General features: G+C 40.2%; 1 protein-coding gene across 2 annotated transcripts in view; it reads left to right on the forward strand.

The window, feature by feature from the left end:
* LOC147795641 (ubiquitin carboxyl-terminal hydrolase 32-like) overlaps positions 1-19,383 on the forward strand; it is a 46,727-nt gene that overhangs the window by 9,789 nt on the left and 17,555 nt on the right. For both annotated transcript variants that reach the window (XM_087131502.1, XM_087131503.1), the window contains exons 3-9: positions 3,877-3,982; positions 14,654-14,778; positions 15,996-16,161; positions 16,796-16,927; positions 17,338-17,445; positions 18,220-18,335; positions 18,901-19,059. In XM_087131502.1, coding sequence (XP_086987628.1) covers positions 3,877-3,982; positions 14,654-14,778; positions 15,996-16,161; positions 16,796-16,927; positions 17,338-17,445; positions 18,220-18,335; positions 18,901-19,059 — 912 coding nt within the window. The remainder of the gene's footprint in view (positions 1-3,876; positions 3,983-14,653; positions 14,779-15,995; positions 16,162-16,795; positions 16,928-17,337; positions 17,446-18,219; positions 18,336-18,900; positions 19,060-19,383) is intronic.

Genomic DNA, 19,383 nt, shown 5'->3' on the forward strand with positions numbered 1-19,383 from the left:
TTTGAGCTGCAGTTTTGTGCATGTAAATGTACAGTGTACATGTATGTGTGTATCTGTCAATGTACATGAATTTGGCAGTTTCATATCTGTACAGGCACAGTGACAGTCTGGTTCCTTTGCTGTCACGATTAGTTCCTTTGCTGTCATGATTTAGATCACGTTGTACTTTAACTACCGGGATAAAAGCAAGAAAGTATACAGTACTGTACATGCGTTCCACAAACTTCACCCTCTCTCGCCGCCTCCTGAGTACATTAAAGCTCAGCCGCAAACTCTGAGTCATAGGCACAGAGAGGACAGAAAAGCCTGAAACACTAAGCAGATGGAGTGCTTTGAGCTTGAACGACCCAGTTCACTCAGACTGTGAAATCACTCCCTCCCCCCCCTCCATCCCACCTCCACCATAATTTGCCAAGGAGTTTGGGGCTTGAGATTTCCCTCCTTCTCTCATCGCCGTGGTGCAGCATCCAGCCTCGTGGGAGGGAGGCTGTTTGTGGACTCTCGAGGAGAGGCGGCCGGCATTGTGTTGTTGTGATCGGCAATGCCTGACGGAATTGTGAGCAGAGACAGGGATTTTTTTTTCGGGATAGTGCCCTTGAGGATGAGTAGCATGCTGCCTAACCCAGACATCCGATACAACGGATGATGGTTTCAATCAAGTCATAGCTCTCCCTTTCTCCCCCCCATTATATTCTTGTAGCCTGTATTTTATTTTAGAAACGAGCAGGAAATCTTGACCCATGTCCATGTGTCTGCTTACTGTATAAGGTATTGGTAAATGTGCGTGTTTAGAATGTACAAATTTATGTAAAATGGCCAGTGCTTTTGAAAACTGTAAATTGTATACTGTTCAATGCACACACACCATGTACATGTGTACACAATTGGTCTGTGATCTAGTTGGGCATTTTGCATTGAGTGGACTTATACAAGTCAAGGTAATTGGAGGGGCGTATTCTGGCAGTCACCTGATCTTTGTCATTATACATTTTTTTCCCTGGAATTCTGCATTTGTGCAGAAGATGGTCACAAACATGAAAAATGAATTCACCTCTGGCACTATGCACACATACATGTACCCTGTACAAGTCCCACATCCCTGCCTATTCTAGGGCCAGTGCCAATATAACCAAGGTTTCATGGCAGCCAGCCAAGTAGGACATTCTGGTGATAAATGCCCAGGAAAAAGATCGTATTTCAATTTTAATAAAGACGCACCTTGTAAAACAATTTTTTTTCTATCTGTTCTTTTTGAAAATTACAGCTTGTCTGGCTGTCTGTGACAGTTCTGGTATGCTTTTACATTTGCTGCAGCTGTTGTCATATGCTTTCTTCCTTTCCAATAAGAAGATTCTTTATCAAGTGTTCAATAAATAAATCATGTACATGTAGTGTACGTGTACATTACGTGTACATGTACATTACGTGCTTGAAACTGTTTCAGCCGAATGGGTTGTCGTGTCAAGAGTCGTGAAGGTACACAATAAAAAAAAGCTGCATGTACGATTCAGTAATGAGAGAATATGCTATGACACCAGTCCTATCAGTTCGGACGCTACCGTACCATCCATTACATCATTATCTTTACACTGAAAAACAAATTTTGTTTGTTTCCCAATGAGCAGAGTGGAGTTTCAACACCGTAAAATAGTAAAATCATATTGAAATCTAAAGTCCCAAATCCTCTGATTTCAATTTGATTTTGCATACACCCTAGTGGCTTAGGGTTAATGCTCATTATTGTTGATGTTATAAGACCTTTTCAAGGTCTGCAGTAGAATATAACTATCTGCCTTTTCCATCGTTAAGGTTTTTTATCATTTCAAAATATTATGCCACACTCTCAGCAAATAAAAATCAGTTGGTTACACGTACATGTACCTATGGCACTTTGGCACTCTTCAAGATTTCATTATCAAACTCCAAAGTCTGGGAACTTCCAATTCATTCTGATAAATACTGGCTTTTAAAAATAGATGTTGTTCAAATCACAATGGAAAAAACATTGCACTGCACTCAACATTCCAGTCGAAGGTTTAAAAAAAAGCTGGCAATATTGAAAGATTTGTGGCATACTTACATTATACTCCATTCAGTTGAACAAAGCAAAGAAATCCGAACGTTTGACAGAGAATTTCTATTCCATGTACATGTAACTGTTGTGTGATGTGCTCCTACTTTCTTTTCAGCAACTGTTACTTAAATTAACCTGTCCATCATTGCATTTTCTTTGAGGTAGTAGTCAGGGTTTGCCCTTAACTTTTTTTGTCTCTTGCCAGCCGGACCAGCAGTGATGGCTTTTTACTAGTCCACCAGCAGCATTTTCACTAGTCCGCATCTCTCCCCAGACTTTCAACATTCTTTTTTAGCACTAGTGTTTTCTGCTCCAACATCATGCATAACCTGATAACAGTGTGCACTCGGGGCTGCATGTTGTTTAATTGTTGATGAGTAATCTTAAATGGCCATGGGACTTGTGAATTTCCAGAATATTCATGATTATAACTTTACTCAAGCAAATTAAACACAGAGTGTGATTACCCACTGAAAATGGTTTGTTTTATTTGCAGTCCAAGAGACAGAAAACAATCCATATCATTATGAACAGTTTATGTACATGTACGTTCTTTGCAGTATGTACATGTACATGCACATCTGTGCATGTACACCTGGCGAAATGTACATGTATACAATGTACATGTATGTATAGTCATGACTTACATGTACCTCTGCGATGCAATGCATGAAAGCACATGCTGATTTAATCTAGTACGCAGAACCAACGGCAAGTCATGTAGCGTTGTCAAGACCAGCCGTACACAGCCAGTAGTCAGTAAACGGCTGACAGTTAAGTGCAATCGCATGGGCATTGTGGAACAGAAGTTTCAGACAATTTACTGCCGGTGCATTCATAGACTTCAGCATTACTTCTGTTGGGCTGGTGCCAGGGACAGAACTAGTCTTGGTCGCAAAAGGTCCTATTTTATTTCGTTCAAAAACCAGCAGTAGCTAGAGGGCATGCTTCACGATCAACTGTTTTGCTGCTTATTTCAGAATATTGTTTTACTAGACCGCCGGACTACCCAGATGAGGGCTTTCGCTATACCTCCATGGTTTTTACTCGAATTTGGCTAGCAGACCAGTGTCAAGGTCGAACCCTGGTAGTGGTTAAAAGGATTACATTTGCATAGTACATTCTGCTTGCAACTCTTCTTTTATCTGTCAGCGCTAGAAAAAATTTAGAAAACAAACTTGTTAGGACTCATCAATACTACCAAATGTTATTCACACAAAATTACGGATGGAAAGTAATTGAAATACTCCACATGTGGAGTTGGCCCACTATTTCTTGGTACTAAATGTACATTTATACTGCGTGTTCATGAGTTAAAAATGCATAAATCCCAAACTGTGAGTAGTGATTGTGATATAAAGAAATCAGTCTTTATACTTGCTCTCATACCAAGTACACTCTACGGTACATGCTACGGTAGTCTTCAAAATGTACAGGTGCCTGCATTTTTCCATCACTTTTGGCAAAGAATACTTTAAATGTGAAAGGCAGTGTTTTCCGTTTTGTAAAGGTCTTTTCATTTCTTTTGTATGAAGATGAATGGACGTGAACTGGTACGTTATTGATATTTAAACACAGGTAGAACAAGCATATTTTAAATGTCCTTTTAGTTTGGCATAATTTCATCTTTGCTTCAAGAAGCAGGCTTTTTTAATGTCAAAATCTGCTTGGTCCTCTGAATTAATATTCAGTCTATAAAAAGGATGGTGCATTGATTTTATGGATAACATTACTGGCTTAAACAGAAGATAAATTAGTGTGACTCACTTTGTTCTTGATAATCCCTTTTTTCCTGTTGACAGCACCTGTACTGTGCATTCGGGGGTACCAACAAGGGTCTGGTCTTCAAGGATTTGTTCACGGGCTTGGTGCTACTGGCCAGGGGATCACAGACCGAGAAACTCAAATGTAAGTGAGCCATCTAAAAAGTTAACTCTGACCTATATGTGTGCCATGCTTGTAGTTCTTGTCAGTATTCAGTCCAAAATACAGTGTAATGAAGTTTTTTAGGTAGTGCTAAGAGGCCAGACTGAATAAGCCACTTGGGAGTTAAATTTGAATAAAATCTGGTACACTGTGTTTTCTGATTGCATAGAAACGTAACAATTAAAATTCCTTTCTATCCATTGAGAACAGTGTATTGTTGCAAGGCGTCTCTTATGTAACTAAGCAAAAGCTGGCCCGAATCACAAGGTATAGCAACAGTGGTTTTTAGAATTCAAGTTGTTATGCTCATGTGAATTTAAAGAACTCAGTGTTCCAGATTTTATTCAAATTTAACTCGCAAATGGCTTATAGAGGGATTTCACATTAACGCCGTTTGCGCATATCTGCATCGAAACCGAGGCTCTATGTGTTGAACTTCGTTGCGCGCGCCCATGGAGTCTACACAGTACATGGAGTATTCTGTTCGTAAGTGTGACGCCACTTCAGTTTAAACCACGCCCACTGCACAAGATACATGACCATCGCAGGTACGTTAGTTTGCAGTCAATTGTCATTATTTATTTTTTTTATTTTACGTGTCGAGTCATCCTGAAAGACTCTTCTTTATGTATTTTGTGTCTTAACTCCTTACTTTCAATCGTCTGATCGTATTAAGAATTGAAGCTGACACATACAGCCTCGTTTTCAAATGCGGAAGTGTGCAGATCGACGCTGAAAGCGTCGTATTGGGATCCCTCGATTGATCAAGGGTTTTGTTGCTGGCTCTGTGTCTTCCTGCATCTGCTTTGGTAATGCGGTATTTGGCAGTTTTTGTGCAGATGCTGCAATTCAACTAGAACATGTGAGTATTGCCAGCAGCATACATACACAAGTACTAGTAATTTTAATTGTCTTATGAGAATAATTTCTACAGTGAATTTATTTACATATAGAAATTTTTCACCCATGTAACTGGGTTGCACTAAATGTAAACAGTACCATCACGTGTGGACCATCTTGGCCATCGCATATCGGTATATTCTTACGAGCAGCTTCAATCACGTGTGAACGCTGCATGATTGACTAGTTTATCTTGAATAAGTAGATTACCATCACAACACTATGCACTCATTACCATCACAATACATGGTGGTCCAGCACGATTGTGACGTCACAGGAAAAAGGTCTATATGTATGACCTACTGACCACACTGTCATAATTTCACAGGAGAAAACTCATGCATACTCTTCATATTACATTACAGTAATTGGGGGGCGTAGATCTACAGATTTAAAGAACAGAGATGTCTGGGAGGCTAAAAGAATTTCTTTCGGGGACAAAGGAACATTTCATACAATTAACAGGAAAGTGCTCCTCATCACTTCAAAATCTTTAGAAATTGCACAATTTAGAGAGCTGCAAGTCTTTGCCAGACAGATTCAGAGGACACATAAGCATTTATGCAGACTAGTGGTTTCTTCCAGCATGTTGAGTGCTACATTCTTTTGATTCTGTGAATCTCCATGTAGCACTGATCAAGATTACTGCATTTTGCCTTTTTTTTTCTTTTAACTGTGTGAGCAGTGTTGAAAGGCAATTACCCACATCATGCGCAATGCACTTAACCGTTCTGTCATTCATTACCCGAGTGAGATTTCCGTAGTGGGTGGAGAGATCACGGTCTGTTTCCATAATCCTGTGAAAAGCTTCCGTTAGCTCAACATGCTCGGTTAGCTTTCAAAAAAACAAGACAGTGCTGGGGAGTTTTCCGGTCCAAATGTGCGCGCCCATTGCAGAGTGCACAAGTCTGGCAGAGGGTCATTCAGGCATTGTTGTTTGGTTTGGGATGTTGCACACAACTCCTCATTGATGACGCCCTTCTGTCAGGGAGCAGAAAATGTACACATAATGACAGCAGCAAAAAAGGCATGTGTTTGTTAAAAATAGTACGTATGCATTGGATGTCGTGACTTCCCTTCAAAATCTCTCGTGTCATAAACCTTAGGATTTATGCATCCATGTGCACAGTACAGTGCAGGTTTACAAAATTGCAATTAACATGTCACTCACAGATTTGTCCATGCTGTATTTACTACTATACATGTAAATGTACAGTCTACATGTACATACATACCCATACAGGTATGTAAATGTACATGTATGTACATAGGTCTGCAAGTGTGTGTGTACCCTACATGTACACATACTGTACACGTACATGTACATGTACAGTATACTGTGAACATGTGTACATGTACATCCCTTAGGAATGTTTGCTCAGAATGTTTGTAGCAAGCATACATGTACATGTACCTGACCAGCCTCTTGTGGGATGGCTGTGCCTAATTGATAATCAACAATTCAGTCAATTTACCTGCATCTTCAGTGTACACAAATTAGCCCATTAGCTGTCCAAAAGTGTTTGTCTCTCTCCAGGCATATATGTACATGTACATGTAGCTCTATGCTCCAGGTGTTTGACTTCAGTGACTAGTCACTATGGAGCTGTGCTTCATGTCCTGTAATGATTGAAGGCAAGATAAGACATTGTTATAATGGTCTGCCTTCAAGTTCTTTCTGGACTCTCAGATAACTAGGCTAGTGCCGAATAATCCAACACATTAATATATTCTTACTGTTTGATCATGTAGTGGATTAGTTTTTCATTATTACAGTGGAGTCATGGACTTGTGCTGGCAAAATTTACAAAAGGAAATGTTCTTATGATGATAATGTGTTGCTTCATGCATCAATAGGAAGTGCTTCTCTCTAAGCTCTGTTGACTGAAAATTTGCCGCACAGCCGAATGATTGACCGGATTTCAAGCTGAGTACATGTTCAATTATATGATCTGACTTTGGCCTACAAATAACAATAATTTGTTACTACATGTACATGTAAGCGCCTTTATTAATTTTTCATAGTTATTATTTGCATAAGCCGTGTTTAGACTTTTTCAGGTGAAACTTACAAAAAGTGTTATCAATTTGACAAAAGTAAATCCAATGTGGACAGACAATAACTGCAGTTGTTAGTTTAACCTTCCTGCAGTGGAAATTTTACGGGACCAGCCCGGCTTGGAAGAAGTACATTGTCAGTTTTACGTCACAGAAAAGTTCATGTGGATGGCCAGTGTAACGTAAAAGATACATGTGCTGATTACGTGAATGGGTCAAGGCACATGTACGGTATGTATTTGATGTACATGTACATGTATGGTGCACATGTACATGTGCATCAGAGTAACTAATTCTAATTTTTCATTGAAATATTCACATACTACATGTAGTTTATTTGTGGAGTGCAGTATGTACACACTACGTGTACATAAATGTATGTACATGGAGCAGCATTGTTGACCTTGGATCTTGGCAGTAAATGAACCAGGAAATGTGATGATGGAGCTGTTTTAAATCATAAATGGTCATCAGGGTGTTTATCAATACGCTCATACAGGGCACATTGTTATATGTGTGTTTGTACAAATGTATACATGTGCATGTTACATGTGCATTGTTATGTGTGCATGTATACAAAATCTATATAATACATGTACATTGCAGTATGTGAGTACGTGTACATATACATATACATGTACATGTACCGGTATGCACATTACGCTTTTGTGCAGCTTATTTCCCTTATGAAGGGAATTAATAATTTGAAATTGCACATTTTTAAAGTTAATTTTCAGCAATTTTATATTATTAGATGTTCTTTTAAGTACATGGACTGTAAATGGAACTTTGTTGTGGAGGTTTCAATGTTAAATACTGTACATGTAATAATAATTTTTACAATACGGGTACATGTAAAGGCCATGTATGTATATTTTGCATGTGAAATGCAGTCATGCATGTATACTATAGTTTGCAATGCACTCTATGTATACACTCATTGTTCATCACCTTACAATTGCAAGATGTGCTCCTACACATACATACAGTATTGTGTTCCTTCCTTTAGCTTGATGTGTCTTTTTTCAATTAACTTTGGGCAATTACGTTTACTGGCACCATAGTCTGGAAGATAACGTTTCATCATACATGTACATTGATTGTACATGTACAGAATTCGGTTGAGCACAGCAGGCCGCTGTCTCACTCCAATCACTGGCCATCATTCCACACTGCACACTCCACATGTCATCACTCACGAGGCCATACACGTACACATGTAGCTCACCCCATCCAATCAAGCTGATGTAATGAAGAAATGCTGTTCTTGCCTTCACAATAAATAAGCGATGAATGTACACCTTTGTTTGTTTCTGCAATTTTAGTAATGAAGTGTTTCACGTCACATCCACCTGTACTCATACTACATACGATGTTCATTGCTGTGATTGTACCATACATGAACATGTACATCATGCCATGTACAGACAATCAGTGTTACACCCTTTTCCCCTTACATCATGTACACAATCAATGCTTTACCCTTCTCCTTGTACACTGTTTTTGCTCAGTTTGTACAGTGCATATGTATCTGGTCCATGTACATGAACATGGACATGTTTGTACTCCAGTCCAAGGCTGAAAGAAATTCCAAGAAAATTTCAGAAATACTAATATGACAATTGGCCTGGTGACCTTAATTATTGAATCTTTTCCTTGCTGAACAAATTTCTGCCCTCTCTAACATAACATGTACGAATGTGAATGAGAGGCCACAGTCCATGACGAGTTCATGTTCTTCAATTAACATTTTTAAGGAACTCATTTGTTCAAATGCCAGTTTACTCATGAGTCCAGGTGAGAGTTGTCTCTTTATTCAAAAATTCCCTCATTGGTACTGGTTCATGTACATTTTCAATCGGTGCTGACATTTGATGGCAAGACTTGTTGAAAAGCTGCTAAACTGTCTGTCATTTTACTCGTATTCTCCAAGTTCCAAATTTTTAACTCGGTAATGGGGGAGGGTAGTGGGAACCCTCAGCATGGGGATTATGGTCCACTCCCCCCACCCCATTTCTTTAGTTCAGGTCTTGTACATTTCTGGATATCTAAGATGTTTTTTGTGTTTTCCACAAGAGTTGAAGTTGTTTTTTTTTTTCAGATATTGTTGTGTAAGATTAAATATCTCAGAACAATGTAAATTACATGTATGTACCGGTACATGTACCGGTAGCACCCAAATTTTAAACATGGCGACCAGATTTTAAAGCTTAGTGGCTACTCTTAGGACTTGGTGAGAGACAAGAAAAACTTGATAGGCTGCCAGGCACACTATGCAGGTTGTGGAACAGTGGTTAAATGTTTGTACATCTAGCAAACTAGCAGTGAGATTAGGTTGTAGAGATGACAAAACCGGTAGTGTGCTGGTTGTGTGCAGCTTCGTGTACTGGGGTACATGGAGATAACACATCAGGCAAATAGGCTCAACATTTGACTTGTACAAATTTTGGCTGTGAAATACTTCTTGTCCTCCAACTGGCGACAGTTTCTATTGCCACAACTATCTCTCCTGCGTGCATGCACGACGCAAAGCCGTCAAGAGCAGCTTTACGCAACTTTGCCATGGTAACGGAAATTCAATTAAGTGTACATTATGCACTCGGAAATTAAGAGAAGAGGAAATTACATTGTCATCCTATATGCAAGAGTGGCCACCATAAAACACAATATGTACATTCATCTTTACCACCTAGTCATATGTTCAATTTGGCCTCTGAAATATAAGAATTAAGCGTAATTAGGAATTTGCATTGCAGACTGCTTGCATGTCAACAAAAACTGGTACACATGCACAGTGACTAATGCATTGAGGAATATCAGTTTACCGTTTTTCTTATGGAATTCGAAATTTACATTTTTTCCGAGGGTGGTCATTTATGTACATTGTATACAATTCAAAAACATAATGTGAGGAAAAAGTAGGATCAGACACTTGTGCGGAATAAAGAAAAATTAAAATATTAAACTTAAATTCATCAAGCTTACCTGTAAAGCATGGTATTCGTCCAAAGGGCTGCAAATTGTAACCAATGTAAACATTCTTTGCAGAAGTTCAGTGTTGTCATGGTTGTGGACCTTTCCATTTGCAAGGTTGAACTTTGTGGCATTAACATGTATCCATTATAAAGTATGGATGAGATTGGTACAGTAAGAATTATCAGCTTGAAAGACGAAACAGTGTTTTCTCAGTACATGGGTTTTTTATCATGAGTAATGCAATACATTGTACCTGTATGTACCTGTACAGTATGTGCATGTTCATCTTATGCTTAAAATGTCAATTTACAGAACAATGTTAACACAGCAATAGCCCAAAGACTCCATTTATACGTACAGACATATACAAATGGACTTAACAATTTATGAGTCTGCCATATTGAAATAGACCGATCCGTTCAGCCTGCCTCATTGTTTTCTGACCAATCATAGCCGTGATTTATGTCCGATATACGCGCACAAAAGTCAGTAATGCTTGCGCAAGCGCATATGATGCGTGAAGCTGGAACGCGCAGTATGGCACTGGAAAAGAGCACGTGCTGTAAGTGCCCACGTGAGCAGCGGACGGGGCTTACTGGATCGGTCTATTGGAAGTGAGGTTAAGTCTTCTTATTTGAGACTGGAAAGCAACAATGAATAAATAACATAAAATTTCCTGTTAAATTAGTGCCTTTCTACTCTGATGAACAATTTCATATTTATGACTAAACATACTTTGGTGTTTATGCCAGATTTAGAAACAATTAAAAGAGAGGCGTTGAATCCACGTGAATTCTACAATAGTCTGATACCATCCCATTCAACAGTTAACCATTTATGAAACAGATTCATTGAACAAGATTAGCAATGGCGTCGTCTGGAATACGGTCCATTTAAGTACAATTTGTAAAGTTCGAAAATAAAGTAATTCATTCAGTCGTTACATGTCCACGTAGCAGGATATGCTATTGCTACATGTACATGTGTACTGGAGAGGTGTGTTCATGCACTAACAATTTCAACCAACAGAAATTTCCATGGAAAGAAGAAAAGAACATTCAACAATAGATGTACATGTACCGGTATGTTTGATTGTTGATGTAAGTGGTCCTCATTCTGTTGGAATTCAGTTGAAATTCAACCAGTGTGTTCCTCGTTCATTTCCCGTTTATCCGTACAGGTACTTGTATAGTCTGCCTGCCACTCGAACAAACATGGCCCGGTACATACCTGTATGGAAGAAATAATTTATGTACTCTGCATATATCTTACACATTCATAAAGAAGACATACATGTACCGGTAGATGTGTGCCCTATTTAGGCTGTAACAAAATTTTCATTTTTGATACTGTATCTTTGCATCATGTCTCCACAAAAGAAAGTCTACAAGTGCCTTTTGAGTAAAATTCCCATTTTGATTTTGAGACACATACCGTACATACATGTTCGTTGTAGTTGTACATGTACAACTGCACACATACCGGTTTGTACATGTACATGTGCATGTCAGCCAATAAATAGGCAAGTACATGTAGATCTGTTTGTGCAGTGTGTATCACACGTATGTACAGTACCTGTTACCAAGTTGTGGGAACTACATGTGTTGAAATAAATGTTATGACAAATGTTTCTCTCCACAGCTCGATCCTACACGTACATGTAACTTTCCTAACAAAAGATAGAAACTGTCACCTTTACATGCTGAAGGCCACCCCACACGTAAACGGTACCACGCACCATGTACCGTGTACATGTACATGCATGTAGCGTAGTTGTGGGGATTGCATGTGTCTAGTTAGAGCTATTGTGGAGACAAATTTGTTGTCGGGACACATTAAATTTTTAGGCCCCCCATCACTCGATCCCAAATTTCTCGACTTTGCCTCTCTAGTGTGAGGTAAGCCAGGACATGACTGGTGTACGTGTCCGGGTACCAGTTGTACAAGTATATATGTACAGTACATGTACTTGTTGCCTACTACATAGAACACGAATCCCGTGTATATGTACATGTATATGTGCATGTACATATTCAGGCCTCGAAATAGTACTAGCCCGGCGGACAAATTCTAGCAAAAAATGCTCCGGGCTACCTTAACTTGGTTCCTTGGTTGCCCGGTGGGCTTGTGGAAAATTCAGAATGTACCTGTTAAAACTTTGATAAAAATATGTAATGCTTTTTGTGATAATAAATACAAGATCGCAAAAACTGAGTCGTTGTGGATGTGTTTTTACTTGTGTTTTTTGAAATGTGATGCTCGCACAACAGGGCGATAATTTTTATACACGGGCTAGTAAAACTCTAAACAGGCTAGTAAAATATCCACATAAGTAGTCCAGTGGGCTAGCCAGGAAAAAAAGTTAGCTCAAGGCCTGATATTGTACATGTACAGACCAGCATGGGTGTAGGAGTCTGTGTGTGTGTGTGCATGTGTGGTATCCTACTTGGGTGATATCAAGGAGTGTTCTGATAACCCCTGATAACACCCCTTGCATTCCTGCATCACATATTACAGTGGAGAGTGTGCGTCATGCTGCTTGACCATTGTTGATGAGGATGCATATGAGAGCATCTGAAGATGAGTCAGTTCTTTCCATGAAATGCCAAATACTACAACCAGAATAATATCAATTGAACAAGCAACAGTTAACATAGGCATACAGTAGACGTGTACAGTGTTGTCTGTGCACGTACGTGTATGGTATGGGTCCCTACACGTGTACATTTTCAGTGAAGATCAGTTATTGACCAAACATGCATGTCTCGACATGTAGACTTGGACATACTAGTCTATGTATGTACAGATATGTCCATTGTACGTGTACATACATGTATTCATATACTGGTACCAGTACATGTACATCTGTGTAACACCCGTACTTGAGGAACATTCAGTCAGTAATATAAATTCAGTTGTCTAGATTGGGCTGGAATTGACCATCGGGTTGTACCATTACTACCAGAAATTGGTTGCTCACAATGACAATAACGTTGGTTTAATTTTGTATTGTATAAGTGGGTAAGGTCACATCAATTTCTTTATTACATGTGCATAAATGTAGACCAAGTTGTGTGTTGATAGGTCATTTTTGTGTAGAGCAGAAAGGTACAGTGTTCACATCATGCTTTACTGAACACCATCTGAGCTATATGTGTTATCCTCCAGTTTTGTCAAGGCACCTTATGACTCATTCTGGTATAAATTGCAATGTGTATTTTTCCATAGTGGGATGGAGGGATATCTGTTGGGCACCTGTACCCGTGAAGGTGTTTTGTATGTACTGGTACTTGTTGGTACAGGTTGGCACATGCACATCTTTTTTTCTATGAAGTATTCACAGGGTTCACACACCTCCTGGAAAACCTGGAAAATTTTTATACCCATCCTGGAAAGTTCTGGAAAATAATTTATTTTTAAAAGTAGTCCTGGAAATTCCTGGAAATTACAGTAACATCATTACCGATACTTTGAAAATGAGACAAAAATGATCTAATAAACTGCGATCGATCTGTCCCTGCGTACATTGTCGCTATTGTGCGGCACAATACAGTTTTGCATCATTCACCATGCATGGTCTACACACTCGAAAACACACCCACGCTGAACACCGCGCTATGAGCAAAATGGATGGTGCCCACAATGTGATTCTTTCTATGTTGCATGCACGGGGCACCAAGGATATCATTACTGAACTCTCTTGTTGTCAAATTTTACCTTTGTTTTTTGTAGCTCAATGGTGAACTGTCTGTTGTGGCTATAATGATGAAACCATTCTCTATTAAATTCATGCACTTTATTTAATATGTAATTAAATATTTCGGGTCAATATAAACTAATAAAGCTCAGTGTAAAAGTAAAATTGTGACTGTGTTGAACCTTTTTCCTTAACGTTGAATGGACTAGGGGAAGTTTTTTTTTATGATCACCAGCTGTGAGTAGGCCTACCTTGTGGTCCAGTTGTCACTGTCAGAACCTGAATTAATTCCTTGAAAAATCAAACTTTTGACCTGGAAATCCTGGAAAAGCCCTGGAATTTTTGTTTCCAAGGGTGTATGAACCCTGTATTCATTCTCTATTCAGGAGAATATCTCCTACCTGTCAGTGTCTACTTGAACATATTGAATTGCAAAAGGGCCGAAGTTAACTCTGTTGTACATGTACGTTATGAACTTCAGAGGGGTTCATTGAACCAGTACTTTTGCTTTAAAAAGAACATTCAGAATAACTCTGTTACATTTTGAACTTTTTTTTTAAGAAGAACTTTGTTTAGAGTATTAAACCAAGTGTTGTTCAGTGTATCGTATTTACATGTGGAGTGCCGTGGCCTTGTGGTTAAGAGCATCAGATTCGTAGTCAGCGAGTAAAGCTGCAGGTTGCAGGTTCGAATCCAGCCTGTGTTTGTGGTGCGTGTGCCCTTGGGCAAGGCACTTTGTCACTCATTGCCTCTCTCCACCCAGGAGTAATTGGGTACCGGTACCTGTGAGGGCAGAGATGGTTATTGTGGTTGATCTAGCTGCATTGCGCTGAAATGGCAGCATTGAGCTGTATACTCCCCAGGGAGCTGAGATGGTATTTGGAATGTTTCATGGGCCCAGTGAGCAGGGGTAATAATAATGGAGTTGCCCCTTGATTGGTTTTTCGGATAAGTGCGCTATATAAATCTGTATTATGATGATGATGATGATGATGGTGTGTTTTGTCTGCTTTTTCCTTTAGTCATTTTTGCCCTGTGTGCCAGCCACGATGGCGGTATGTACATTAGTCAGGAGGACCTGGAACAGTTCATCTCCACGTGTGACGGCAGCCCGCCTCCCCAGGAGGTTGCCCAGCTGTTCAGAGAGGTAAGCCCCTTCCCTTCCCAGTCCCACTGTTATCCATACAGTCCTACCTGTGACAGCAGCCTGCCTCCTCAGGAGGTTGCCTGGGTGTTCAGAGAGGTAAGCCCCTTCCCTTCCCAGTCCCACTGTCATCCCTACAGTCCTACCTGTGACAGCAGCCTGCCTCCTCAGGAGGTTGCCTGGGTGTTCAGAGAGGTAAGCCCCTTCCCTTCCCAGTCCTACTGTCATCCCTACCTGTGATGGCGGTGGGGCGATCTGGGAGGAATGTACCTATCCATCCGCATCACTCTCTTTACTTGAGGTTGCAGTCATCCTTCCCTGTGTGCCTGACTATGCAGAGAGTTCCAAACCGTCTTCATTCTGTAAAAAAAAAAAAAAGAGGAGGATAATTTAACTGCATTTACATGTACATGAGACCAAAAATGGAACAAATTCAAGGAGAGTCCTTGTTGAACACGGGAATGTCTTGCTGTGTTGTCATGGCAAATAATCCCCATCTCCCATCCCCTGCGAAGCTCCTAGCTATTCAGAGAGGTAAAGTTCCTCTGTAAAAGGAAGAAAAATCAATAACACATGCACAACAGGAAACAGGGACGAATTTCAAGGAGAAGTGATGTCGGGGATGAGAATGCCTGGCTGTGTTGTCATGGCAAGTCATTGCGTTACGTACTCGCAAAAGCTGAACATGATCAAATTTGGACAAATATCAGGCCAATTTATTTGTTGGCTTTGCTTGTGCACCGTGTACATGCCTGAACCAGCATTTTGTCTGCAACAGTTGATTCCAACATTCAGTATTCACATAATAATCTGGCCCGTGACATTTCCTGCACGAAGAGCGATTTACACATTTGTGAAATGCATTAACATGAATTCTAATGCGCCAGGTCTTCACATGCAGGGAGCGAAAAACTCATGTTGCACAGGCACTTGGAAAAATATTACCATGTGTTCATGGATTGGTAAGGCTGTTACTGCTTTAAACGTAAGGTCCACTTGAGACACAGATTAAAAGAGGAACTTGAGAGCGGAATTAACAAAGAACATGAATCTTGAAAGTCTCTGAATTATTGAGTTAATAAGTTACAAAGCAGTTATCTTCATAGAAACTTGGGTATTTTTCCCTGTCAAACTCATTACATACATGTAAATCTGTTGTAGATGACAGCCTTTTTTCAGTCACTGCATCTATTTGAAAACCTTTCTTTTTTGGTATTAAGGATGACCGGGCGTCGTATGAGCAGTTCTGCTCCTGGCTCCTGAAGCACAGTCATGTGATGAAGCTGTCGGCATGGTTACTGCAGGACTCCAACAAGCCAGGGCTACGGCTGTCGGACGAGAGCGACACGCCCACATTCTACCAGACCCTGGCTGGAGTGACACACTGTAAGATTATTTTGGCGTCTTTTCATACCTAGATGTCTAAATACCATACTCGTACATTGGCATCATTTGTGTCGATAGTCATTGCTTGTTTCTGTCCACCCAGTACTGTGGCTGTGTTGACCACTGAATTTAAGGCTTGTGATTACCATTTTGTACTCAGAGTGTGCCACATTGGTGTCCTTGTTGAACCATCTGATTAGACCATAAGCTAATCAGATCAGCTTATAATCTGCAGCGTCACTGTCCTTTCGATTAGAGTCCATGAAAAAGAACAGGGCCCAATTGCACGACGCTACTAAGCACATGATTTTACGCTAACAGAGACTCCGCATATTTCATGGAGACCGTAAGCAGTAACCCCAGCAAAAGGCATGCTAACCTTAGGGGAAAAAGCTGCTTAACTTGGTGATGTAACAATGGAAATCTCTATACATGACCATGCATTTGTTTTGCTATGCTCAGCAACTGTGAAATACTTGCCATGAAATGCGCTTATTGTTAAGCAGATGTGGTTAGCAAAAAAATGTTGGTTAGCAGTAATCAGCACTGTGAAATTTGGCCCAGACCTGACTACAATGCTTCATGCTGTCCTGGTCTTTTTTGAAGTTAACAGGCTGTGCTCTCTTTTTCACAGTGGAAGAGGCAGAGATCATTGAACTGGAGAAGAAATACTGGGCATTGCAAGCGCAGTCCAAGACGGGCCGCTTTGATCTAGACACGTTCATTCCGCTCATTTCACCGCCCATGCCTAGGGAACTATGCGAAGGTGAGTTATAAACGTAGCAAGTACGGTAGCATTTGACATGAACAATACTTCAATTAAACTCTCGCAGTTTGTCTGTAAAGGTTGTTTTAGTTCACACTCCCATTTATCATGAACAAAAATTTATAATTTTCACAAGTACAAATATCCATGTAAATGTTAAAATGGGGATTAACTGTTCACTTGAAACATTATGGTCATATAATGGTGGTTTTTGGATCCTGTGGTCTGAAAAGAAATGCAAAATTACTCCGAAAAGAATTTGGGACGATAAGGATAAAGAGAGTTATCATCTGATGATGTTCAAGTTTTGGCATTTACCCTGAAAACCGATAGATGTAGAAACTGTAGAGTTTGATTTCACAGACTTCGTCATCTTGACTCTTTTCTCTTTGTTGGATCTGGTATTTTAGGCATTTTCAATGCATTTGATGTGAACAGCGACAATCACATTGATCTCAAGGAGATGGCGTGTGGCTTATCAGCATGCTGCCGAGGACCCAGGGTGGAGAGACAAAAATGTAAGCCGGGGAAGACAGCAAATGACTGTCACCCAGACCTCCAAGTCACTTCTGCCGAATGAAGCTGTCTGTGTCAGCCAGACTCGATTACTGGAAGTAAACTAAGCAGCACGTTCCATGGACCAAAACCAAAGCGTGTTGTCAAGACCCATGCCAAGTTACAGTGGCTTGGCTGCAAAGCACTCTACGTAACATTCCGTTTGATTTATAGGAATGTGTATAGGTCTCTCTCAAATGACGTCACTTCCTGCAGATTGCCCGGTGCATCGGCATTTATTACTTCAATTTGTGTGACACGCATTGGCCGGGCCGTATTTCAAACATATTTTGATAAGTTTCGAACATTTTGCACACTGCGCGCACATGCACCCGCTTGCATTATATGCGCTGTTGCAGTTTTTTTTTTACAAAGACGACGTCTGAGGAGAGAGATCTATTCTAGTGTGGCTGGCAATTATTGTGGTCTGTGTTTGAATCAGCAAGTAATTTGGAAGCATGCACTGTGAATGATAATTACAACAAAATCCTGTTCTAGATTGGATTAAAACTACACAGACGTAGGTGTCATTATACAGTGTGATTGACGTATTTACACTCACGTCATGTTCTAAAATGATTGGACATGGGTCGTTCAAGGTGTTAAGAGTGGATTCCTTTCCCAACCTACCCCTCTGTGAGAAGGTGTGGGGAAAAAAATCTCAAAACATTTCAAGTTTAAAATGAATTATTTGTACATTTTTGTAGGCTTACTGTCCGCTGTTTTCTCTCCCGTAGTTTTCTTCAAGATATTTGACACAGACCAGGACAACTTGTTGAACAAGGATGAGCTGGAGAAGATGGTTAAAAGTCTGATCAATGTGCGACGGGAAAGCAGAATAGGCCAAGAAGTGGTGAGAAATCCCTCAAGTATTTGAAAAACCTTCATTTCGCTTTTTAAAAGTCTTGGAGCAAACTGTCAAATTAATCTACCTTTCTGAATTCTGCGCTCCTACCTGCCTGTGTTGCATCTCATTTTTTCCTCTCAGGGTTTCTCAGTGGAACAGAATCATACATGTAGGTTGCGAAGTTACCCTCAATCTACATGTTTGAAGCAACTGTTGAAAGATTTGTTGTGACGCCTTGACTCCAAGGCATGTTAAGGTGATTGTAATTTATTGGGACCCAGGCTTTTTTTTTCCTTTCAAATGTCAGGCAGTTCATGTAGCCATTGGTTGCTTCCAAACATCCTGGCTATGGCTTTACAGTGACAGTGCTTGTGAAAGCCACTGCCTATCAGCTACATCCATTTCTTATAGATACTAAGGTGACCACTGGCCATAGCCAAGACGTTTGGATTGAGTCATTCATCAAATCATGAGTTTGGCAGGAATGTCAGCCTCTGACAATCATATGTCTGACTATCTGAGAAGTTTAGTGGTTTCTCTGGCTGAGTACAATTTGTAACTGTCTCAACAGGATTATCGGTCGGTGGAGAACTTGAACCCAGCAAACATCGCAGCAGACATTCTGGCCAACCACGATGGGGATAATGATGGCTGTATAACCCAAGAGGAGTTCCTGATGTGGGCCCTGAAGAACAGCCTCCCTGATGACTTCTGCAAGCAGCTCTTTCAGGTGGTTCTCACAAGCCGCTCCCTTCTCCCGTCCCCCCCCCCCAAATTACAGTAGAATGTGCACAAATTGCTCAAATGTCATCAGAACTGGGCCCAATTTCTCAGCCAGTTGCATTGTCCCAAAACTTCCCAAGGACAGAACCAATTTGCTTGACAAAAGGTTACTGGCTAGAATGTCCAGCATCTGTACATTCTTGTGGCTGGTTCTCAGCCAACTTTAGCTTAGCACATGAATTACATGTAGCTAAGCAGTATTTTGGACTTAGCATCCATTTAAAATTAGCATGGGTTTGATTTCTCAGTAATTTCCAATATTTCAGGATTT

Source organism: Acanthaster planci, unplaced genomic scaffold (assembly GCF_054643075.1).
Source record: "Acanthaster planci isolate LZ-2023a unplaced genomic scaffold, COTS_SCS Contig1, whole genome shotgun sequence".
NCBI classification, from domain to species: Eukaryota; Metazoa; Echinodermata; class Asteroidea; order Valvatida; family Acanthasteridae; genus Acanthaster; species Acanthaster planci.